General features: G+C 38.5%; 1 protein-coding gene across 1 annotated transcript in view; it reads left to right on the plus strand.

The window, feature by feature from the left end:
- CFAP58 (cilia and flagella associated protein 58) overlaps positions 1-26080 on the plus strand; it is a 61497-nt gene continuing 35417 nt past the window's right edge. Inside the window, exons 1-10 of the mRNA XM_026851295.1 lie at positions 1-23; positions 1834-2115; positions 7762-7910; positions 9698-9854; positions 11906-12100; positions 14266-14403; positions 18238-18397; positions 20126-20208; positions 21367-21558; positions 25797-25958. Coding sequence (XP_026707096.1) covers positions 15-23; positions 1834-2115; positions 7762-7910; positions 9698-9854; positions 11906-12100; positions 14266-14403; positions 18238-18397; positions 20126-20208; positions 21367-21558; positions 25797-25958 — 1527 coding nt within the window. The 5' untranslated portion in view covers positions 1-14. The remainder of the gene's footprint in view (positions 24-1833; positions 2116-7761; positions 7911-9697; positions 9855-11905; positions 12101-14265; positions 14404-18237; positions 18398-20125; positions 20209-21366; positions 21559-25796; positions 25959-26080) is intronic.

Here is a 26080-nt window from a genome sequence, read left to right on the forward strand (position 1 = left end):
TCGGCGGCGGCGGCATGGCTGAGGTGAGACCCCCTCACCCCCTCCACTCCCCGCCCGGTCCTCGGGCAGGACGGGCGCTGTACCTCAGAATAAGCCCGACATCATCAGCTATGTATCATCTGTATCTATATACCATGACTACGTGTCGAGTTCCTTTTGTCAGCAGAGCGCAGTTAGATCCTGTGTGGAAAGTGGGAGCAGTTTAGGCTACTCGTACATCGGCAGTAATTACGCTTAAATTTTGGGAACACCTGCTGCTTTTAAGATCGTGGGTGTGATACCTCCCCCACTCCCCCCGCCCCCATCCTTACTGCTCTTCTTTTAACTCTATTTATGATCACAAACGTAAAGGAGATCAAAACTGAAGGTTTGGTGTTGGAGAAGAGGGTGAAATAAGAAGAAACCCAAATTTGTTGCTGTGAGCGCCAGAGCAGTTTGAAGGGGTTAGCACCAAAGTGGGGCCCTGCCGCGCAGACCGCCCTTCCACACCAGCAGAAGCCTGGGTTTTCATATTCAGGTTGCCTTTGCTGTTTTCACACTGAAGTTTCTGACACAGAAAAAAACCCCCTCAAGTCAGAGCCTTGGCAAGGAGGGGGGGAACTTGGAGCCGGTGCCTCTGCCTCAGTGTGTCACAAGGCCTGACCTTTCTTTCAAGTCGTAAAGATCTGCTTTTATCCTTTTAATTTCAGGTTTTCCAGGTAACGGGAATTTATGTACTTCCCACCCCTCCCCAACCAATGAAACAAATGAAATGTGTCATTTTGCTCTCAGAATTTATTTTTTTTTAGAATTTTGAAAATTCTTGCCTTTAAACTGTTTATATTCAAATGGTGAGTTGGGGCCTGAAGCATTTTTAAAAATAGCAATCTATTGATTGGGGGAGATATGAAGGCAGATTTTTAAGGTTGTGGGAACTGTGCATCTCATTGCCTATCCTCTGTGAGGGGGCTCATCATACATCCACGGCCGGTGCCTGAACAGGAGAGCTGTTTTCCTATCAAAGTGAGTCCACCTCTGAGATGCGGTTATAAGAATATAACTAGACTTCAGATTGCAGCGTAGAGATGTTCCCATCAGTTCTGAGCAAGCCTGAGTGAGCGATGACAGCAATGTGACAGTACGAAGTATCCTGTGGGCTGATAGATGTTGCTCCTTAGCAGATCAAGCTAACTCCTGAGAAGTGGCCGCACAGCCTGCTCTTGGTATGACTATGTTCTGCTGAAGGCTATAGTGGAGGGTTATCTTAGGCTGTTTTGAAAAATATTAGTAGAATTTGGGGTCCAGCAACTGAGCTGGCAAAATTTGGCATCAGAACTGAGCTAGATCAAGAACATCCCCTGTGAAAGGTTTAACAGTAGCATTTCCTGCAGGGGAAGTATTGGCATTACTGGAGCTTTCAGACATGCTTATCTGCAGGTGATTTGCTGCCACTATCTGCATAGCAAGGATAAACTAATCAGACTTTAGAGTGTAGAGAACTGGGAAGAACTGGAACTAAAATACTGGGCTTCCTGAATAGTTGATGTATTATTTAAACACTATCACAATTAGGATATTTTATAGACCTATCTTTAAAGTAGTTGTAGTACTCAATTACAGGAACTCTGACTGTTAAAGCACAAGTTATTTCAGTAAAATCGGGGGAGATCTGCTTGAAAAATAGCCTGCAATGTGCATATCATATGCTAGCAAGAGAACTGTTATTTCAGAAAATTTTGTCATGATTTCTTAGAAGCTGTTATGTATCCAGTGTATTGCTTTTTTATATTCTGGGGTCATAAGTGAGATGTTGAATTCCTCCTGTTTGTTGATTACCTATCTCATTTCTTTCAGGAAAAGTCTAGCAAACCGTTTCTGGAAGAAAGTGCATTTGAAGCACTGGAAAAAGACTTCCAAGAAGTCATCAATCTACTTAAGGGAGATAAAACTCTGGAAAAATTCCGAATAGAATATGAGAAGCTCCATGCTGTTATGAAGAAGTCTCATGAAAATGAAAATCGTCTCATGGAGAAATGCAAGGAGCTGAATGCTGAGCTTGTGGTGAATTCATCTAAAGTAGCTGTGCTCACAAAGCTCTCTAAAGATGATCAGGGAACCATATCATCAATGAAGACGGTAAATTTGAATAGAATTAAATATGATCTGAAATTGTTAATGAGAAACATGGTAATAAGAAAAGCATCTACAAAAACATTTTATGTAGAGAACTAGTCAGAGGACTAAATATAGAGCTGGCATCTCCAGTGCTTCAACCTCTGCTTTGCTACCTATCACTTTGTTTCCTCAGTCTGGTATTTTTACAGACAAATTCTGTGTTTATTTTCACTAAACCAACTCCATCAGCTTTCAGGTACTCATTAATAGTTTTTGTTTCAGCTTTTCCTCAGTAAAATAGCACATTTTCAACTTAGTATACAGGTTTTGATTAATTATTTTTTTTGAAGGGCTACTTGGATGTTAACTATTGCCAGAAGATAAAAAAATCTACTTAGTTGCTGAAATATGGATTGTAGACCAAGCAAGTGTCATCAACTCATAAATAAATGTTTCATGGTGTTTTTGAAAAGGAATCCTATATAGCATTTCAGTGATTTTGCCAATTTACACTGATGTGTTCTTTGTTATTATTGATTTGAACTCTGTCAAATCAAAGTGCTTGACTTGCTAAAAACAGTCCATCACTTCAGCCTTACAGTGAGGTTTGACTACCAGAAACCTAAAGCTGCCAAATGATCAGAAGACTCTTATTTTGAACTTTTTTTCTTCTGATGGTTTAAAAACTTAGGCTTCGATATCTAGACAGGCTTTAATTTAGCATTTAGTTGAGAAACCTCCATGCCTTACAATAAAGTGTTTTGTTCCAGTAAAATAAATTCAGTGTAACAATCCAGAGTGATCTATGAGCACTACAGAAATAGAATTTCTTTGAAATGAAGTTCCTTGTCCTTGGAATTAGGAAGAAAATACTCTCAGGGTAAATATAAATAGCAGTGCTGTCATCCTATGGCTGCAGCTCGCAAGGCCATGGTACTGCTCAAAGCATCCTTAAGGAGGAGGAGAACGGCATAGAAAATCTTGTTGATTTTCACTGCTGCTAATCAAAACCTGGTAGGTGGGTGTCAGGAACTGCAATGATCCTTATAATTTTCTTTTTGCTATTACATGGCAATACTCTGAGTGTGAACAGTAGCAGAGGCAATCCTTCAAGATGTTCCCAAGCTGAGGAAGCATTGTCCTAGCAATGTTGTAAAATTGAGGAGCAGAAGAGTAGGAAAAATAAGACCCTTTCCAATTTCAGCAGCTAATTTGAAGCTCAGGCAAGGTATGGCTTAACAATACCACCTACTGTTGGACCAGCTAAGAGATTTTATAGGGAAAATGCTTCTTGCCAATATGATCCTGTTAGAAATGACGTGCAATGCTTAACATCTGACATTTCAATTCTAGTGGAGTGCTGTCGGCCAAGTAAACAGCACTGATACTTTTTCAGTTTGGTTATGAGAATTAGTCTTTTCTTTAAATGTTCAGGAATTATCTGGATATTGTTTAAAATGTTCCTGTCATGTTTTGGGATTTTGTTCAGTATACCCTTTATATTTCATGTTATTCTCCTTTCTGAAGGGAAGTTCCATTACAGCTGTAGTTTTTCACTACAATTTTACTAACATTCAGAAAATGTGTTTTGCAAGTGCCCAAGGCAAGTGTTGAGGCAAGTTCAAGTGCTAAAATAACAAAGATGGTATTCTTCAGTGCTAAATTAAACAAACAATCTGTTTCACTGTTTTATTATCCTGGTAGGGCTGTTCCTGTAAAAATGGTATAGTTGCTTCAAGTTAAGGCCTTAATCTTGGTGACATGATGGGTCATCAGGATAACAGATGTACAGTCAGTTGTCTTCTTCTAGGTCATTGTTTCATATACAAATAACAATTACAGAAACAAAATTTTTCACCTGGTTCTAATCAGTAGGGTTTGTTTAGAGGCAGGGTTAACTGCACAGATTGGTAGGACCCAGGGTCAATAATAATCAATAGCTGTTAACTGTCTGATGGTAGTTCAGTGTGCTGTTTTGTAGTTTTAATAAACTGGACATAATAGTCTGCAGGTTACAGTCATATCAAAGGAGCAAAGGGCCAAGCTGAACACAAAGGGAATAAAATTATCTTTTACATTGTTAGGGATACTGATCCACAAGGCTGCACTGGAAGAATGCTAGAAGAGGAGTTTATGAGACCTTGTACTGCCCTGCTTGGAATTACCAAGGTTTAAATTTCCAGGGGTATCAATCTGATACACTAAGAAAGCATATCAGTAATTCTTGGTTTCTGAGCGGTGAAAATGATGTGATCTTTTGGGGTATTTAATGGAAATAAAGTAAGGCAGTCACACTTTATGAGTTTTGATTCAGAATTTCCAGAGTTCCAGTACTTCTCAAAATGTTTTTGAATTATTCCAACTGCAAACATCCAGTGTACTTCTGTCTTTAATTATAGAATCGTAGAATGGTTTGGGTTGAGAGGGATCTTAAAGATCACCTCATTCCAACCCCCCTGCCACGCGCAGGGACTCCTTCCACTGTATCAGGTTGCTCAAAGCCCTGTCCAACCTGGCCTTGAACACTGCCAGGGAGGGGGCTGACAAAACCTCTCTGGTCAACTTGTTCCAGTGTCTCACCACCCCCATAGTGAAGAATTTCTTGCTTACATCTAATCTAGATCTACCCTCCTTCAGTTTAAGTCATTGACCCTTGTCCTATCCCTACATGCCCTTGTAAAAAGTTGTTCCCCATCTTTCCTGTAGCCCCCTTTAACTACTGGAAAGCCACTGTAAGGTCTCCCTGGAGCCTTCTCGAGACTGAACAACCCCAACTCTCTCAGTCTGTTCTCATAAGGGAGGTGCTCCAGCCCCTTGATGATCTTCGTGGCTTCCTCTGGACCTTCGTGAGCAGGTCCATGTCTTATGCTGGGGTCCCCAGAGCAGAACATAGCACTGCAGGTGGGGTCTGACAAGAGCAGAAGGGGAGAATCACCTCCCTTGACCTGCTGGTCATGCATCTTTTGATGCAGCCCAGGATAGGGTTAGATTTCTGGGCTGCAAGTGCACATTGTTGACTCCTGCTGAGCTTCTCACCAACAGAATGCAATACATGTTACCTGTCTAACTATGTACTGCAATTACTCAGTGATGCTGACACACTGCATTCTTTCAGTTCCCCTCTGCACTGAGTAACAATGTGAAAATTTTTTCAGTGAGGGCTTCCACCATCAAAAATTTCCTCCTCCTTACTTTGGAAGTTAAAGGAAGCAATCTGATGATCTGCTATTCAAAGTAAGACACAACCAAGAAACAACTACAATGAAGCCCAGTTTCGTTGATGCTGAAGTCTGTAGCAAATTTTTATTTAGGTTTTGCTTATTAATGGGGCTATCATCTGTGCCTGCTAAATTTATTAATAAAAATTGGTTTTATCAATGCAAATTCAAAAGAATTGTTTTTACACTTCAAAAGCAAGATAAAGTTCAAAAAGCACAGCTTCGGGTGACCTGAAATCATTGCTTATCTGAATTGACTTCAGGGGATCATTTTTGCAAATACTCACCCAAACAAAATGCTCACTGAAGCCAGTAGGACCTCTCAGAGGGCATATTGATTTTATTCACCAGTTCTATCTCCCAAAACTCCAGTCGTAATGATTTAATTCACCAATTTTAATCACAGTCTAATCAGCCAGCAGGAAGCTTTGATTTAAGTAATCAGCTTTAATCTTATTTTCCATTTGCATTTTTCTAGAGAAAGGTTGGTTGTCTCTTATTGGTTGGCAAATCTGAAACATGTTTATTTACAGCTATATTTTATGCTTTTCTGCCTGTCAAGATGATACACTAAGTCTTCATGCCATTATTTCAGCCTAGTGTGCATTTATTTAAATTTCATAATTGAACATTTTTATGTAAGATAATAAGGAATGAAAAATTTATTATTTACTAGATGATGCTTAATACTTTATGTATGCTAATTGCTGCATTTGAATGAAAATTAGAACTCAGAATGTATAAAACATAAAAATTGACTTTAATATTTAAAACTGTTTAAATATGCTTGATACATAAGTGAAAAGCACATTTTTCAAACTAAATTTAAACTAAGTACTTTAATAAGTAATAAAAGTACTGTTTGTAGGTAGTGAATTTAATTGACTATAATATCCCTCAGAATATCTGAGCAAGTAAAGCCTAGTGTTTAACTCTTTATTAATAGGTTAGGAAAAAAAGAAGAGCAAACATTCCTGATCTTTGAGTTCCAGATGGTTTCTCAAATATAGATATGCTGAACTAATTGAATAAATAAAATGAAAATGTATTCCCTCTCCAGTTTGAAGAGGCTGCAGATGTTATATTTTGTGTTATCTTTTAAGCAAATTCTGGTAGCCTGTTACTTCTGCTGGTTTAGTAGCTTGAATTTTTAATTTAGGCAGCAAACAGCTAAGTACATTTATTTGATTTAAAAGAGTTCAATATATATATTAACAATATACCATAATATAGGTGTCATAATTTTGAGTTTAATGTTAAATAGGGGTTTTTTTTGGAACCAGAGATGTTAATTTCAATAAAGAACTGCTGTCAACAATTTGATATGAATTAAATTATTTGATATTCTTCATTGTGGAGTAATTTTAAATTATTTTCTCCCTTCCCCATTTTCATGTGCTGCAAGTAGGAGGTGAAAGGGATATTATGGCCTGATGTAATGATGGTTCTATCTGGCTCTGCTTGGGAAGACCTTAGAGCTAATGTAGAGCTGCACAGCCACACTTGGAGTCTAAATCTGTACAAGTCCATCAAGTCCAGAACTCCACCAGGAGTCAGCTGAGAAAAGAGCATGAGAGAGAGTACATCATGCTGTGATTTGCAGCTCAGGGACTTCTAGTGTCAAAAGTAGTTTCTTCATTATTTACTGAATCTTTGGGAACTTTTCTTCCAGTCCAGTTGCTTTCTGGATTTATGCATTTTTTTAAGCACAGGATTCCAGAACTGGCAGGAACTTGGTTTGAACCTGGCAAGTGTTGTGTGTTATTCTTAAGGATCTGATTCAAGGGAGAGAGATCAGAGGAGGTTAAAAAAATCAAATGAACTCTCCTCCCTTATTCTGTTTATGGATATCAAACACTGGACTTGTGAGAGGTACATGAGTCTGTCATTCAAGTAATTCTATGTGCTGAAATTTGGCAGGAGAATTGTGGGTTATCAAAATATATAGTTAAAATCAAAATACACTACATCCTCACAGATGAAAATGAACAAGGAGGGAGAAAAACCCCAAGTAACATCTTTTTCTCATCCAAATCAAATTAGATGTTAATTGTTATAACAGCTAATAAGATTTTTACAGACATAAGTGAGCTATTTGAGTAGATGGTATCTTTGTGGGCACTGAGTTTTTAGTACATTTTCAGATATTAGTGGGAGTCACATGACCAAAATCTCATAGAGTGAGATTTGATAATGTTCAGACCTATGTGTTAAAGAAAATGTTTTAGAGCTTTTGTGGTATAAATTGACATAGCCTGAATGGTTCGAAATGTTTTCTCTGCTCTTGTCCAAAAGAAAACTGGTGAAGAAAACTGTTGTGAATCTAAGGATGAAAAGGCATGAAAATGTATTTTTCTTAATTAACAAAATGCAAGACAATTAATTTTTTATTTGTTGTTCATTTTTAACCCAATTTAATTTATTTAGTTGTTTTCCATTTTGTTCCTAGGAGCTTGAAAAGGCCTGGAAAATGGTGGATACAGCCTATGGAAAGGAACAGAAAGCGAAGGAAACGATTAATTCACTGCAAGAGGAAATATCACGCCTATCTAATTTAGTGGAGCAAGAATCTGGTCTATCCCTGGGATGGGAGCACAAGTAAGTTTTCCCCAGGGAGGGGGAAAGCCTGATCTGATTTTCTATCATTCTACACTTTGTTTAGCCATGTAGACACTACAAAGACACTGGAAAAGAGAGAGGTCTTTTCCGCCTTTTACTTTTCTCACGAGAGCACATTTTTTAGTCTTTGTGTTTATGCAGTAAGTAAATACAGAATTTGTATTTATCCAGTTAGCATTGGATTAAGCTGAGAGATCAAATAAAAATCAATATTATGCATTTTCTCAGTAACTGTCATATTGTTTTATGTGAGTAGCATTTCAACATACTCTGTCTTTGAGAATTGGGTGCTGTCAACTTTTTCACATGTGATGGCAGCAGGGTCAACTAGATAAGGAAGCAGGAGACTTGATTTCTCTTCTGTTCTCAGCTTTGTTATAAGGCTTTATCACTATTCTTGTTTGTATTTTATACTTACACATTTTTAAGACTTATGAGGGTTTTTTTAGTGAACACATGCACAGAGGGACCTGGTCTCAGGTGGAGCCTCTAGCTGCTACAGTGTGCAAATAATAATGATCCTCAGGAGTTGCTCAAAAGCCCTCCAAAGCTAGTGCTTGTAGTATCAGATCATCAGACTGTGCTTATGCTCTAAGATTAAGTGTAAACTCAAAGATATGATTAAGTCTATTGACCCTATGACCTGTGCACTTTCTATCAAGAGTGCTGATGGCTGGTCCAGCTCCTTCTGGCTTGAAATTTTCACACTGTGTAAGGTATTTATTTATATTATGCATTCAGGATATGTATGGGGCATGTTCATCTCCCCACACACTGTGTATCCAGGCTGCATAAGCAAGATTTGTGTCTGTGAGCAAGGCCTTTACTGTGCTCAAACATTTCCTCCCCAAGGAATATGCCAGCACGTAAACCACCTGGATACATGAGAAAGCCACTCCTTCACTTTTAGTCCCTGAAATGTTCTGGAACTGTGTAATAGGTTTCCTTGGATCTAAAAGCTTGGTTATTAAGCCTTCTCCTAGTACAACCCTCCCTAAAGGCAGCTCTCTGGGGTTGGTTTTTGCATTTTCCTGCAAGAGCCAGGAGCTGTTACTTTGCCGAGACCTCACTCCTGCCATTTCCAGCTGCTGCCCAGGCTGCTGAGACTGGCCTACTCAGATTTTCTTCTTAAAGTTCCTTCTGTTTTGCCCTCCAGTTCCATGTTTAAATACTCTGTCTAGTGACAAGGCTGTGGGACTAGACAACTCTTTTACAGGTTTTCAGCCCTATAGTCTTTTAGAACTGTAAGGCTGGTTTTTAAGGTTAAGCTTGAACCCACACTGCTTGGGCTTTCTTTTGAATTGTAAATGTGTCCAAACAGGGAGTCTGGTTTATTCTTACATTAGGTAACTGTAAGACATAACCTAGTTAGGTGCACCGTCAGGTAAGCTGCAGAGAAACTGGTTACAACAATGTAATATTTTTGGTCCCTGAGTAATTTTGCAATGGGCAGTGAAGAATTTTGTTCCCTGTTATCTTTATGGGAAACTGAAGGTTTCTTCAAATCCACGAGGATGTGATATAACAAGAAAGACTAATTTATTGGACTAGGTTAGATTTTAAAGCTGCCTATGTTGACAGTCACTACGATAACAGTAGATAGAGCATATAATTCAATTGACCAACAGAGCCTTAATCCAAGAGGAGTTTAAAATGAAGCAAATTACTTTTAAACTCCTGTTTCTCACAGAAGATCTTGTTTTGGGATAAGAAGAAGAACAGAAATGGCCTGTGACACTGCTTGACTATTATTTCCTTGCTTCCAGTATCCAGGATTTGCTAAAACTTAAAGAAGAGATAACAAAGGAGCGAGACCAACTGTTGTCAGAGGTTGTGAAGTTACGTCAAAGTCTAACTCAAGCCACAGAGCAGCAGCAGGATGCAGAGAGGGCAAAAAATGAGGCAGATCAATCCATTATGCAGGTCTGTACAGATCACTGGGTGGTGATTTTAGGCTTTGTCCTGAACCATTCTCCACTGTTGCAATTGATGTCCATTAACTAGTATGCTACTACCTGTTCTTTCACATCTCAAACATTTTCAGGAGTGCTCAGAAATGAGTCCGTTGTGAATGATTTTTCTATTTTTCTCTACTTCTATGCTATGTCTTTTGCAAAGTATATTGTCACGTACCAGCTGCTTCCATAGCTACTGAATGAGGCCAAGGTTCCTTTGCCTGAATCATAGTTACCTGTCATACTGGAGATGTGGGTTTTTTTCATAAATCCTTTTGCCTCCAAAGAACCACTTAGAACATAGGCCTGGAATGGAGATCCTAGGTCCCTTGCTGTTGGCAGTGGTTGTCATATGATGCCATACCATCATTTTTAAGAACATATCAAATTCTGACTTAAAAGCTAACTAGTCTATTTTCTCCTCTTTTTATGAGAAGCTTTTCCAGAATTCACTTACCTAATGGTTAGAGACCATTACTTTCTTCTTCACACTGATTCCTGCCTACTGTTTTTCAGATTAAATAATCTGTCACCTCACCAGTGTCTGTAGAGATCAGTCATATTCCATCTCAGCTTCACTTTTTTTGTCTCCTCTTTAAGTTAGGTTCTCTGTTTTTCTGACCATCTGAGTAGACCTTCTTTACTGATCAACATGTATAGCTTCCTTTAAATGTGTATAGCAGCTAGAGATACAGAAGACCAAGGGTCAGTAGGATACCTACTGAATGGAGAGAAAGTAGAAAAGGATGGAAGATGGGATACAGAACTCATACACTAAAATATAAAAACATAATAATGAGGAATAAAAGAATTTAAAGCAGAATATAAATAGGGACTAGAGCAAGACAACAGGAGAAAGTAAAACCAGAGAAGAACACTTAGACAAAGAACAGAGAAGAGATAGAGGTAGCACTTAGCTTACAGTTTTTTATTAATCACAGATAAAAAAGTAATGATCAGCCTAGGTTTCATGCACAGAACTCATTTCTGTTCTGAAGCAGATGGATGGGAATGTATTACAAGAGAATATAAATCTTTGCTTTTCTGACAGCATTGTGGGCATGGGTGAAAAGAGAGAGAATTGAAACTCCCATCAAAACTTATTGAATCTTGCCAGCCTTAATCTTCTGATACTTACTTCATCAGCCGTTAAATTTATGGGATTGTTACAGCACTTGTAACCACCTCCCATATGAAATTATTCTCCACTTCAGACTGCTTAAATGACAATGTCTTTTTGAAGATCCTGTTGAAGATACCTGTCAGTTCTAGCACCTTTTCATCTGTGGGCTCAGAGGTTAGGAATCTTTAAGCAAAGAACATATTTTAATTTTTGTTCCCTGGCTGAACTGAATATTTCCGTAGGGATCAAACCCCTGTGTCTCCCCTCTGCTGATTCTGCTCCACCATGTTTCTGTGGAGGGAGAGAGCAGAAGTCATGAGACAGTCTATTAAATATAAGAGAAAGCTCCTCAGAAAAGTTCCTGCAGAGGAGCTTTGAGAGCAGAAAGATTGAGAGCAGTTGTGAAAATGAACACTGGTCTGACATCTCTCTTCCATTTAATGTCAGTGTAATGAGTGTTTCTGCTGCTGAGATAGAAAAATAAAATTAAAAAGCCTTGCAATACAACATCAAGCCCTAATTAGTTTTAATGCTGCATTCAGAAAGTACCACTTCCAAGTAGCTTACAACTAAAGATACATTTGTGCCACTGCATCTCAAGAGGAATGCTTTTGTGTCTGAACTGTATCAGACCCTTCTGTGTGGGTGAACTGACTGGTGCTTAACAAATTCTTGCCATGAATAAATAGGTTCCCTCGTGCAGGATTTTTTGTTCAATCACTAGAGAACATATTTACTTCTGAGAAGATCTGGCATATTCCATGTAGTATCAGGGATAGGAGTATAGAAGCTGTTGTTTTCAAAATAAGTGATAGTAGAGGGAGAGGTGAGAGGCCTTGTTTTCCTGAATAAAAGGCAGCAAAACTTAAAAAACTTTTGTCTCTCTATTATTATAGCTTCAGCAAGAAATCCAGCTGCATCAGAATGAGGCATCACGAGAAGCTCGAATGAAGGAAAAAATGGAGAAGGACCTGAAAAATCTTCTAGCTGAAGTGGATAACAAGGAAGCTGAGATCAAGAATTTACAGCAACATATACAGAGGAACAAAGAGGAACAACTGAATATGGAACAGCATCTAAAAGACCAGAAGGTAGGGTAGATGACACACAGTATTCATGAGGTCTAAGATTAGGGTCAGATGTCAAAATAAGAAGAAAATGGATTTTCCTGAAGGGAGGGATATGATTTTAATTCAATAATTTTGCAAAATATTTATTTTTATATAAATACTGCTTTACTAATAAATAACTATGTAAAGCTTGCTGGCAGATTTCACATAGATTTCCTCACAGAAATCAGTCGTGAGTTGCAATGATACTGTTAGGGAACATCTTTTAAAGATCACAGCAAGTGAGACAAAGGCTGTGAAGAGCATGGATGATCTAATGACAGTAAATAGGAGGCTGCCGGATTGGACTTCTGACGTATATTGCCAGTTTTGCCACTGATTGACTGTAGTGGCATTGGTGAAGTCATTTTACCTCCCACCCCTTCTTTCTTCTCTGTCACAATAATTTTTATCTACCTCTCAAGCCTGTGGAAGAGTTTCTGTGAAAGGGCAGAGAACTGTCTTCGTAAACCTTTTTGATTGATTTTCCCCATTCTGTTTCTAAAAACTTTATCTGGAAGTGTCCTAACATAGTGTTCTGCAAGTGTTTGAATTTTCAGGTTTTCAGACCATTTCCCCTGACTTTGAGAAACTCTCAGAGAAGCAATTTCAGTAAATGGCAGGGGAGATCTCATCACCGTAAAACAGTCCTACCTCAAGGGAAACTTCTTTGGGAGTTGTGTGTATCTTGTAAATTTATTACTTTTATGGCTTTTTCTTCCCTTCAGGTCCCTGCATCTGTGAAGGTAGAGGTCTGTGACAATTTTTTGTCAACATAGAGTCTTAGTAAAATACTTCACATAAAGAGATACAGAAGAGACCTGATATTTCTCTGAATATTATTGATTTGATGCAGCTTTTGAGGGCAGCTCCATGATCTGACAGGACAATCACATTGTTTTTAAATAGGGTATCTACAATTCCTGGTTTTGTTCCATTCTTCGTCCTCCTTTCTGTAGTCCCTTTCAACCTTTCTAAGCAAATATATTAGGGGTATTCAATTGTCCAAACTATGCTGGAAACCAACAGTTCACATAAAGAGCTGTGCCAAGGCTAATTAACCAGACTACTGCACTGTCTTTGTTGCCCGTGCTAGCTTGAAGGTGTCTGTGGAGGCCCTGCATTGTCTTTTTCAGAAAGTATGTCCAAAATACAGGCTATCCAACTGTGCAAGAGTCAGGGTAGAGATCTGCAGGAGAAGGTGACTTAGGTTATTATTTCTCAACTTAATTGTATGTATGTTGCTTGTATGACAGTAAAGGTGGTTTGATACAGCTGCTATAGGCTTCATCCCACCCATGCCCAAGTCTCAATAAAGAATTGCCTGACAGACAGTGCTATCCTGACATCTGCCACAGAAGAAACAGTATGCCTTGGGTTTACTTTGTCTTTGCTTCTTTCTGCATGCATTCAGAAGAGGGAGATTCCACTTCTCTTCCTTTAATATTTGTTAAGGGCATAGTACATGTTGACTTTGTCAGTTTATCACTCATTAATACTTGAAGTGAAAAATATGACGGGTGTTCTTTCCTCAGTTAAGGAGCAATATCTGTTAGGGGAAGTCCCATCAAGCAGAAGAAAAGACTGGCAGCTCCAGTATTGAGGTATATGTTCTCCATAGAAACCATGGAACTGCTGTTCTGGGCTTTCGACAAGATAAATTAGAGAGGAAAATGGTTGTGTCCTGGTCTCAACAACCCATGCACCCAGAGAAATCAGCATATTAATGTAGAATTTGCTTGTTAAGAAACAGAGCTCCCCTGCCCTCTGCTGATTGAAATAATTTGAATCTCAAACTCATTTTCAGTAATTATATGTAGCAAGTTGTGTTATGTGATGCTTGCCAAATGCCTAACAAGAAGTAAAATATTTATCTACCACCTGCAAGAGAGACCTGCTAAGCTCCCAGAAAAAAAAATGACACTGACTGTGTTATTTATTAGAAATCATCATTTCCCCTAGTCGATATGAACATGTATCATATTTCACATTAGTAATTTCATCAGCAATGAAGAGTGGGTTTTAAGTAGACAACAATCTGTAGCAGCTTTTATCTCCTGGGGAGATGGAAGGTTCTATCTTTATGTATATGTAGATATTGTAATGAGATTAAAAAGAATTAATAGGATTGTTTTTTAATCTGACAGATCTTGAATGAAAAAGCTGGTAAGGAACTTGAGCAATTGCAGATGAGAAATAATAAGCTCATGCAAGAGAGTGAGCAGCACCGTGTGATGTTTAAAGAGGTGATGCAGGACATCCAGCAGAAGACAGCAGAACTGAAAGTAAGTACCAGAAGGTACACACATCCTATCAGCCATATGACTCTGATGGCAGTCTTACCACTTGGGACAGGGATGGCCTCAGGTTTTGTACTGATAGTTCCCTAAGGGTTGTTTCAGAGGAAATCTGAGGAGTTTTTAGGAATAAATCTGACTGTCACTGGATGCCATTCTTTCCGTGGCAGTACCGTGGCACAGCCTCCAACCCTGTCACCTGACAGTGTAGTACCTGTCCTGCTGGAGGAGCTGTGTTTCATAAAACACATAGAATCATAGAATGAATCATGGAATAGTTTGGGTTAGAAGGGACATTAAAGATCATGTAGTTCCACCCCCACTGACATGGGCAGGGACACCTTCCACTAGACCAGGTTGCTCAAAGCCCCGTCCAACCTGGCCTTGAACACTGCCAGGGAGGGGGCAGCCACAGCTTCTATGGGCAACCTGTTCCAGTGTCTCACCAGCCTCACAGCAGAGAATTTCTTGCTTACATCTAATCTAGATCTACCCTCCTTCAGTTTAAAGCCATTACTCTTCATTCTATCCCTACATGCCCTTGTAAAAAGCCCCTCCCCATCATTCCTGTAGCCCCCTTTAAGTACTGGAAGGCTGCTGTAAGGTGTCCCTGGAGTCTTTTCATATCCAGGCTGAACAACTCCAACTCTCTCAGTCTGTTCTCATAAGGGAGGTGCTGCAGCCCCCATGATGATCTTTGTGGCTTCCTCTGGACCCACTAGAGCAGGTCCAGGTCTTTTTTACAGTGGTGTCCCCAGAGCACACAGTACTCCAGGTGGGGTCTCACAAGCACAGAGTAGAGGGGGAGAATCCCCTCCCTCGCCCTGCTGGCCACACTTCCCTTGATGCAGCCCAGGATACGATTGGCTTTCTGGGCTGCAAGTGCACATTGCTGGGTCATACTCACTTTTTATTCCAATAATACCTCTAAGTCCTTCTCTGCAGAGCTGTTGTCAATGCACTCATCCCCCAGCCTGCATTTGTGCTTGGGGTTGCCCCGACCCATGTACAGGACCTTGCACTTGTCCTTGTTGAACATCATGAGGTTTGCACAGGCTGTGAGAGCTGAGAAATCAGGCCTGTGAAAAATTAAGACAAACAGCCTGGGAAAGCAAAAGTTGAGGCGGATTGAAGATTTGCCTCAAACACTCCCAAGACAAAGCCATGAGTCACAGGGTGCTTTCTGTGGAGGCAGAAGCTGATAACACTGCCCGATGTATCTGGGGAAGAGAGCCCTGTGGAGACAGGACGCTCTTCCCTGGGGCACCTGGGCAGATTTCAAGGGCCATGTGTCCGGTGAATGAACTTTGCTTCATTATCCATGAAATGCATATTGAAGTTGACACCCCTCAATATGCTAACGAGGGCTGTCATGATCATGCTAGTGACATCATCCCATGGAACACCTTACCCCTCCCTGTACATGGGATACGTAGGTCTGTGGGTTGACCTAGGGGACGGACCCAAGGAAAGTGGGTATAAATCAAAGGGGAGAAGAAAGGGCTCTCTCTCTCTCTCTGCCCCTCTTCCTGTCCCGTCCCCCCGTGTCCCCCCCCCGGCCGTCCGGAGAGAGCAGTGAAGCAAAGGCCAGCGAAGAAGATAGCTGCCTCCTGGAATCCTCACCGACAGGAGCAGTGCAGGAACCCAGATCGGTGATCTGTACTCCCCCATTCCCTCTATCTCACTCTTTTCCTTTTTTCTGTTAAGAAATGTAAAGCATATTATATTGCTTGCCACAGCTTGCTCTGTACTTAGCCAGTATATCATGTGTTCAGTTAGTGCATTGTAGGTAGTTAATAAATGCTTGAACTTGGAGACTTGTCCGCTCCAATTGGGGATTTGCGAATCTGAGTCACTTGTCCCCCTTGCTGGAGCGGGACGTGACACAGGCCCACCTCTCAAGCCTGTCAGTAAACCAAAATGCTCCACAAATTGTGTTCATAAAGGATGCACGGTACTTTTGACAAGAATAAGGTCTTTTTTTTTTTGATTGTGAGATCTTCAGATAAGAGCAACAACTTTCTTTCTTACAGTGATTAACATAATCTGAATGTTGCCAAAACCCACTGAAAATAATAAATTATAACGACAGCATCCTGGATAGCTTCCACTTTAGGGAGTTACTTCCAACAGTAAAATTTTTCCCCACAGTATCGATTGGGGAAGTTAAATATAAGTAACCAAGATGGTGTTTACTTTATGAGCTAAATTATTTTCTTGACTGACTTTACATTGTTTTAACAATTGTTTTGTACTACTCAGAAGCAGGTGAGTTTCAGTTGGGAAAGGATGAAATGATTCCTGAACAAGTTTTTAGGGTACTAAAAGAGCATTTGTGATAAAAGGTAATATATGTGTTAAATGTTATTACTCTGTCTACAGTATCTTGTGTTTTGTATTGTCATTGCTGTTAAAACACAAAACATTAGAAAATTCAGGTAGAAAATCACTGTCTTATCAAGGTTTAGTCAAATATAACCAATTCTCATAAATAAAACGGTTGTTTGCCAATAGAGAGCTTTTTTTTTTTTTTTTTAATATGGGAACTATTAGTCAGAATGATAAGAACTAACCACTTGCAGATGAAAACCTTCATTCATACCTAATATAATACAGATGATTCTGATTTGGACCCTTAATGGGCTGTATGGTAAGAGCTTGTTTTCCATTGTATTTTGTTAGGCAGACTGGAGGATAGTTTTCTTACCTATTTGAAAAACAAATTACTGTCTTTTCCAGATTATCTGGTTTTATCACTACTTCTGGCAATACCATCATTGTTTAAAACTTTACAAACCATGTGTTCAAATGTGACTTACATTTGGGGCTCTAGAGTATCAAAAAGAGGGGTTTGATTCTATGATCTTATCCTAACTTCAGAAAAGTTGATGGAACCTGTAGTCAAGCACATAGCTTTTAGGAATAAAATAATAGAAGATACTGCCCAGTTAGTAATTAATATTGCTAAAGAGCCCCAGTCATGACCTGAGATACCCTTTTTGTAGGCACAATGCTTGCACTTTTATCCTGCAGTGTGCTGAGTGCCTCCACTGTACTGGGCAACCTGAACTGGGAAAGTATTCATAAATCTCTTGAAGGTTATTGTCAGTAAGAATTGAGGAGATTCATGTCCTCCCAGGGGATACTCACACAGCAGGATTCACCATCTCACAGAATCAGTATCTGAGGCTGTAAGTGGAACACTGTAGTCTGTGATGGCTGTAAAACCTAACAGTGGCACTGAATTATATGAGAAAGTTATATTTACTTCTTAAAAGGAAAAAGACTAATCTCTGTTGTGATTATTGGTTGTGTTTCTGGTAACCAGTTATGTAGTGTTTTGATTGATTTTTTTTCTCCTCTGATTATATGGTGAATATGACAAACTCTACATTTTGTTTAAAGTCATAGATTTTAAAAGAGATGGGGATAACAGATACCTGCTATTAGGGACATGCAATCAAACCACACTACAAATATCTTTCTCATCACAGTCACTACCCTTAATACTTCAAAGGAAATTAGAGCTGCTGGTGTTTAATCTGCAGGACTAATTGTGTAGGACTGTGTGAGGTTTGCAGCTGGGGATTCTTTATTGACCATCTTCAGCTCTAAAGCATATGATTATAATTTTCCTTGCCCTAGCTGGCTTTGTTTACATTATTTTTAATATTTTGCAACTATCTAATTATCTTCTGTCAGGTGATGCACAGCACTTACACTTTTTCTTCCTGAATTTCATGGAATAAGTATATACTAAACACAGAGGCATTTTGTTTCTGCGGATACCTTCTCTACTCTTTCCTTGTTGCTGTTCTGTAGACCAGAGATGATGAAGTGACTCAGATGCGCCTTGAAATTTCAAAGCTGAACAAAGTAAGAGATGTTCTCCAGAATAAGCTGAGTGTTGCAGAAGAACAAAAAGTTAATGCAGGACATGAGAGAAACACCCTAAAAAATCAAATATCTGGACTGGAGAGAGGTAGGTGCCTAACTGATGGTTGGATTTGTCTTCTGATTCATAATTTATTCATTCAGAGTATATCCTCCTGCTACAATCATTTTCCTTTAGTGTCTAATATGAGACTGCATAAATGACATAAAGGACTCTAAAGCAGTGTTTTAAAAATCTTGTTTTTAAACCTTACAAAGTTTTCATAATGTAGCATATGTGAGGTGAAAATACAACAGATGTAACTGAAATTTGTGGAGTGCCAATTTGTGCCACGTGATACAGAGTCGTCCCCAGTGCACTTTAATTGCTCCTGCGCTGATCTGTGAGAGAGAAGCAATCTTAGAGCTTACTGAAATCAGACATGGTTAGGACACACTTTTTTTCCTGCTTTGATTCTGCTGAATAGTTACAGCCTGGAAATGAGTATGTGCAAGCAAGCTGATAAACTTAGTTCTGGTATGTTTAGGAGTTCAGCTGGTCAGCGTGGATACTGTAGCTGTCCAAGTATTGACTTTGACTTGCTAGTAGATCTGGAAAACTTTTAAGAAAAAACTTCCAATGTTTTTGCCAAATAGAAATTGGCCTTGGGTCTAACAAAATATTTTGTTTAACTTTAAAAAACAAATTTTGGGCTATTTTTGAGTATTTAAATCCACTTTTTTTTTTTCTTTTAACAGTAAAATGCAAATAATTTTCAAAATAAAATATGCCTTGAAAGAAAAATAAACACATTTTCAAAGTGATTTTCAGAAAAAAACAGGTGGTTTGGTTTTTTTTTCCTAAAATAATATGATGAAGTTGGCTAAATATTTGAGTGGATGAGACTTCACTTTTTGGGGCAGAAAAAAACCCCTTTTCTATAAACTTCATTTAGTTCAGGTTGCTGTATTCTGGCATAAATGCCTCTCCCTGCTCTTGCTTGTTTTTAGCTTATCCTGAAAAGACTTCATACATGAGATATGAATCCTTCTATATAACCGTATTTATGGAAAGCTGTGTCTGTTTTTCATGCATCTCTGTGAGAGTGGAAGAGCTTTCCCAGACGCATTTTGTTAGTACTGCTTAAGGTCATGCTCTGCACTAGAAAGGAGAGAGCAACTTAGGAAATTCAAGTCTACACTGGAATATCTGAGAATGGCTACTAATAACATGTCTTTTCACAATATTTGACACATTTAGTACTCCAATGTACTGCTTTTTTCTGAGTTGCAGTGTTAGTGTAGCAGGTTTTAATTAATTTTAAATATAATGAAGACATATGTCTCCAATTTTTAGTATCTAATAGTATATATCCTGTGTTAATCTTGGCCCATAGAAAGTAGTTTTAACTCCACTCAAGGCAGTAGAAACTTGCTGCTTCAAAGGAGAACTGGATTTCACATAGAAAGGTTAGAATAATTCTGAAAGTCCCTGTTTTTGAAAACGCCTCAATTTTTGGATGCTGACACTGAAGCTTCTTAGAAGGCTCTGATTTTCAGTGTCCTTCTTGATTTCTGAAAACACAACTTCTTTGTGGTATCTTGGTTTGCACACCCAAATACAGTAAGTCCTCATATTATTAATTATTGTGCCTGAGTTTTAAGTACCCAAATAAATATTAACATCATTAGCTGATACCTGAGGTTGCAAAACTTTGTCACAGCTAATTGAACTGTTTGTATAATGTTAAGGCTTTTTAGAAAGTTCCTAAGTTGTCTCTGTAATTTTAACAGCTGTACAGTTTGACCCAGGATTTACTCTCCTCCTTTTCTCTAGATTTGGAGGCTGCCAAAAAGCAGGCAGAGATTGACAAGAGAGCTGTAGATGAGCTTATGAGGGAAAGGGATATGCTAAGCAAGGTGAGCTTGCACTGATAATACCGATAAACAGATCTCAGTTTGAGAATGAAACGTCTGTAGTTTAAACACTCACAGCAATCCAGTAATGTTGTAGAATAAATAATGTTAAGTAAAGCATTCAGATTTCCTTAAGCAGATGCTCACACTGCTTCTTTTCTGTGCATTGAAATAGTGTTAGTATCCATAAACACAGAAAAGATTTCTAAGTTTTAACATATGAACCACCAGGGAGTTCAAAAATCCTAAATGTGTTCACCTTTCAAACCTGTTATTAGATATCCAAAGAGTTCATTACATCTGTGCTTTTACGCTCTGTAGCATATGAATTTTAATATTAATGTAGGCAAACTAAGGCTTTGCTAGTAAAAGAACAACCCAAAATGTGGCTGCACCCTGTAGCAGCTTGGCAGGCTGTATTAATACTAATCCTTGCTTTTAGGTCCATTTCTCATACCGATCATTTTCTATCAGTCCAAGGTTCTTGTACTGCAGGATAGCATCTCATGTTTATGGGCATTCCTGAAGTGTAATCTAGTAAATTCAATGCTAAAAAATGATTTCTGAGGTGCTTTACTTGGTATAGATTTCACTGTCCTGTGTCTTGACTCTAGCAGAGGCTCAGATTTGGCAGGTAACAAATATTTGTTTTGAATAGGGAAAGAAATTTCAGAGTGGGACCAGAAGGCTGATTTTGTAAAGATATCTTGGTGTTTTATCTTTAATCCTTCTGCATTATTTTAAACCAAGCTTGATCAATTTCCAGTTTGAACTTGCTATTTAGGACATGAGAAGGAAGGGTGTTTGGCTTTATTATTTGTTTTACTGGCTATTGTCATGCTTTACAATCTATATGCTTTACAGCTGGTAAGGTTTTTCCAGTCATTAGTTATATCCACTTGTAAATAACACTATCAATTTTTTTTGTAATTCAGACACTAGTGTTTTAATTTCAGATCAGAAAAAGCACTATTCAGCAGGTCTGTTAGAGATTTTTTTAAAAAATCAGATTTGAGGCTCAAGTATTTCAACTGAACAAATTAGATAAGGGGTAATTACATTGGGAAGGTCATTATACACTAAGACAAGGGCATGTTTTTGTCATTGTAGTGGCAGTGTTGCATTTTCAGCTCAAGAGTTATTATTTTGTGTTCCATGTAGAACTTGGTCAAGGCTACCAGTGCCACTCAGAAGCAGATCGGTTTGGTGAAGCTCCATGAACAGTCGAAGAAGAACTTGGAAGGAGAAATTCAAGGTTATAAAAATGAAGCTCAGAAACAAAGGAATATTATTTACCAATTGGAGAAGGAGCGAGATTGTTTCATCAATGATAACAATGAGCTCAAACAAAAGGTAGGAACAGTGCTCTTTCCTGTCTTACTCTCGGAACTGTAAAGATGTTATATTAGTTTCCTAATGTGCCAGTGGGAGGAAGCTTACATCAGTGGTCTTCACATAGTTTACAAAGATTTCTCCTTGCCAGTGCATATTGCCTGCTACTGTTTCAGGTCTCTCTGTGGAAACCTCATCAATGGGCGTGTATTCTGAGAGAGACTGGGGTACAGCCATGTATTTCTCTTATTCAGCAATCATTTGGGAAATGAAATGTGAGCTGGAGCTCAAACCAAGGCCTCTGACTTCTTACAGCTGAGCCCCACAATTGAAACTCTCATATGGAGGTGGAAATTACTCTTTGATTGTTCTGTCTGATCTGCACAGGACCTCATCTTGCATACTACTGGTGTCCTCAAATTGAGGCCAGTGAGAGCTGACAGTGCTCAGCATCCTTCTAAGAGACTTAACATTTTGAAAGATTACTTCCAGTATGTGAAAACTTCCAAACATGTTCAAGCTAGTCTGGAAAACAGTTTTCTAGGAACAGCTGTGAAGAAACACTGCATAAAATTGGTGTTGCTTGCTGCCCATTATTATGTACAACTTTAATCCTGATGGCATACTTAGGAACATGGTTGTAACATGTTCCATTAATTGCTGAAGATCACATTGAAGGGCCCTCTGAGAAGCTCATTGATTTACTGGGATTAGCTTTCAAACTGTTTCAACTCACAAGTTATTTGCTATCTTTTCACTTTATCCTTTCCAACTTGATGTGACCAGGGGCTTTTAAATAATTTTTTGAATGGTATATGCTCCCTTGTCTGGAGTATCTTTTGTCATTTCCTTGGAATAATATTCCACTCCAAAAGTGAGATTTGTCTTTGTTGCAATATTTTGCATCTTCCCCTCATAGTGCATTTCTAACAGTATAGATATGAGTTAAGAATATTGTAAACAGGGGCCAGGGAGTCATTCATAACACTCAGAACTACAAGGCTCTTGCTTTCAATTCTGTTTAGGGTTGCTCACAGTATTTGCAGGGTGAAAATGACAAATGTTTGCTTGTTTACTTTTTCTTTTTTTACCCCCTGCCACTTGGGGTGCAAATTTTCTGTCACTTCTTATAAGGCAGAGCCTCAGTAAATAGGTTATGACCTGAGTCATAATTACAAGTCTCCAAAGGACTTGCATGCTTCTGTCATTCACTATAAGGGCAATTCCTGACTCAGCTTGCAGGTGAAGAGCAGCAGGAGCAGTTCTGAACACCGGAGAATGTGGAACAATAGTCTTGTCCCTGCAGAAGTTCCCTACATGAAACTACTAATTGTTTGAAAGGATAAGACAGGGCAAAACACAGGGTAGAAGGAGGACATAGGATCAGGATTATTATATCCACTAGGTAATATTTAGGGTTGCTGTTTGATCTATGTAGACTTGACAAACTGTGGCAAAACTACAGGAGCCATTTCACAACTGGTGGGGAATGAGCTACATGGGCAGTAGTCAGTGCTCTTCCATCACTTTTTAGCACCAAGGCAGCTCTGAAGGAGCTCACTGCACATCTTCTGAATTGTGTAAGAGCCAAACTCATCTAAGTCCAAAGACTTCTTGAAACTCCTACAAGACAGACAGAGCCATGCTGGCTCTGAAAGCTGTCTGGTTATTTACAGTAGGACAGAATCTATAGAGCTACATAATTCCTCTTTCAAAAAAATTATTTACTACTGAGTAACCGATGAACAGAGTCAGCAAAATTATATCCACAATAGTAAAAGATTTTAGTGGTGAGAATTCGTGCTACACTTGCTCTTCTAATTATTGATGCGGCTGAATGCTCATTTGTACCATTTTTAAGCCAGTGTCATTTGTTGAATAGTCTTACTTCTAGATTAGCCAGTGCAACTGAGGAAAATACCTCATTTGATATGTAGCCTGTATTACTGAGCTACAAATGTTAGTAAAATATTTATTTTTTAAATTGAAATTCTTAGATTATGAAATCTTAGTTTTCCTGTGGAAGGTTTAGACTGCTGAAAAAGAAGCAGTGAAGTATACCCTTCAGTCTCACCTGAAGTGTTCCCTGACTGCACCTTATGAGAGGTCACAAAACCATATGTTAGTTTTTTTTTCAAACAAAGACATTTACAATGTTTAGTTTACAGTTTAACAAGTTATCCAGGAAACTTAAAAAACATATCTCCGTTTTCAAATTCACATAATGTTTGGAAAACCTAATGATCAACTAGCATGTCATTAAGAACATGGTAGCACTTCTTGGAGTGGCTGAATAAAGGTAAGCAAGTAAGGAAGGCACCGTTACTGAGATCTTGAGTAGATTCACTGAAATAGACAGGTAACCAACAGTAGATGATACTTAGGTGTACAGATAAAAAAAATCTGTGAAGGTACAGAAGAAAACGATGAATATCTAATACTCTCTGCTTAGCTTTAGCCCCTCATTGCCAAATCTATGAGGTATAGTGTGTTACCAACTAACTCAGAACTGAGGATGCTCAACGTCTCACGGGGCTCCGTTGGGAAGCATTGCAAGTATCTTTTCTGTGTTTATAAGGGAGAATTATTTAGATTTAATCATTCCTGAAAAAGCAGAGTCAGCATCCAGCCTGTGAGCCCAACTCAGAAAAATTAGTCCACAAGCTCATTGCACTTACTATATCAAAACCAAGTAGAAATGCAGCGACCTACTTTCAAATCTTGCTCCAGCTTACGATCACCAGAGTGCAGATAGAAAACACACCTTATTGATTTCTTCTCCCTGCTATTACTATTGGCAGGTTGTTTTAACAGAAAAGGAAAAGGCAGGAGCAGGTTATAAACCGGGACTGTGTTTTTGTATTGCACTGTAAGCAATTCCTGGGATCCTCTGCAGTCAGCTACAAATGTGCTGGAATTGTATTCCTGTTGCTGTAATAAAATTTTCTATATTTAGCTATCCCCTATCTTCAAAGTTGGTTGGAGGCACCTGGCAGAATGATCAATTAATTAAGCTCCTGCCCCATAGTTAGACCTCACATAGCTTTACTGCTAAGCAAGGTACAACATTGTCATCCGCAAACTTTGCAGTTATTGACTATTTGATATAAATATTTTTTTTACTCTTCTGCTTTGACATATGAATATAAATCTTCAAACTGCTACCTTTGGAAACAGAGTCAAGAGAACTGGATATGAAATGCAGTTGTAAATGGGCTTCTGTCTTGGATTTTGTCCATGTGATTCCTCAGCTTTTTCCTTAATGCTTGATCTTTTTCCCAGCTTTAAGTGTGGCATTGTTTTGTCCCACAGGCAATGAACCTGAAAAATTATGTTCTTGATGTGTGTACTTCTTAGTTTTCATTTTATTTCTTTTAATCATCTCTCTTTGTAATGCTGGATTCAGTTTGAATATTGCTTTTAGCGCTCCTTGGTTTTCAACTTTGTACAGCAGGAGGAAGTTTCTTAGGTTTTAAAAAACATAATTAGGAAGCCCATCATAAGGATTAGCAACTATTTGTATTTTTGCTCCTTTAATGTAGTAACTTTTATGTATTGTTATGGTGGCAACTGTTTAACAAAGGTGTCTATAAAATTTTGTATTTTTGTTTATTGATACTGCATGTGATCATCATCTTTTAGTGGTCTACAGTACTCCATTCTCTTTAGGTAATCTTCACATCATTATTTCTAATCCTTCATAGAAGCAACTAGTGATGATTACCTGCTTATTTAGACCAAGTGTAAGTTACATTAACTGACTTTCTTATTATTTTAATTATATATCAACAGTTTGAAATAATCAAAAATTTGTGATCATGTGTTCATTTATAAAAGATGTGAGTTGTTAGAATACTGGAGTACATGTTATTCATCTTATCACACAGCTGACATCAAACAACATACAAAGTCTATAAGTAACCTAAGGCTATTCTTGATGAATATTTATGCTGAATTTATTGAACCCACTCAGTGGCAATATTTTCAGTAGTATTCAGTATTTTAAATTAAATATGTGCCCATCTATAAATTTTAGTCTTGAACAAAACATAGGTATCAGATTAAAATAAAATGTCCCATATAAGCAATCCAGAAAGGCTAAACTTGTACTTGGTCTGAAGTGATTTTTAGCTGTAGCTAAAACTTCTTATCACAGGGATTTAAACTTGTCATCTTAGAAGAAAATCACAAACTCTGCCCCATCCTTATAATCTTCTAATGATGGTTTAATCATGTTCACTTCCTTCTTTCTGTTCCAGGTCCTCCAGCACCTGAAAGATCTTGAAATGCGGGAAATGCAAATCTGTGACTATGAGAAGAAAATAGAAGAGTCTGGGATTAAATTAAAACAGCAACAAAACCACTGTGAAGCTGTGAGAACAGAGAAGAACCTGTACAGAAAAAATCTGATTGAAGCTAAGGTAGAAGGAGAAGTTTTTCCTTGTGTTTCTTTCTCTACTCTTGGTTTGGTTTTGTTTTTTTCCCAGATCTAATTTGAATTTGTTAGAAGGAAAGCACACTGGATAAATGTCAGAAGTGGTTT

This window comes from Athene cunicularia, assembly GCF_003259725.1.
Source record: "Athene cunicularia isolate RWA chromosome 6 unlocalized genomic scaffold, athCun1 chr6_part1, whole genome shotgun sequence".
Classification (NCBI taxonomy): domain Eukaryota; kingdom Metazoa; phylum Chordata; class Aves; order Strigiformes; family Strigidae; genus Athene; species Athene cunicularia.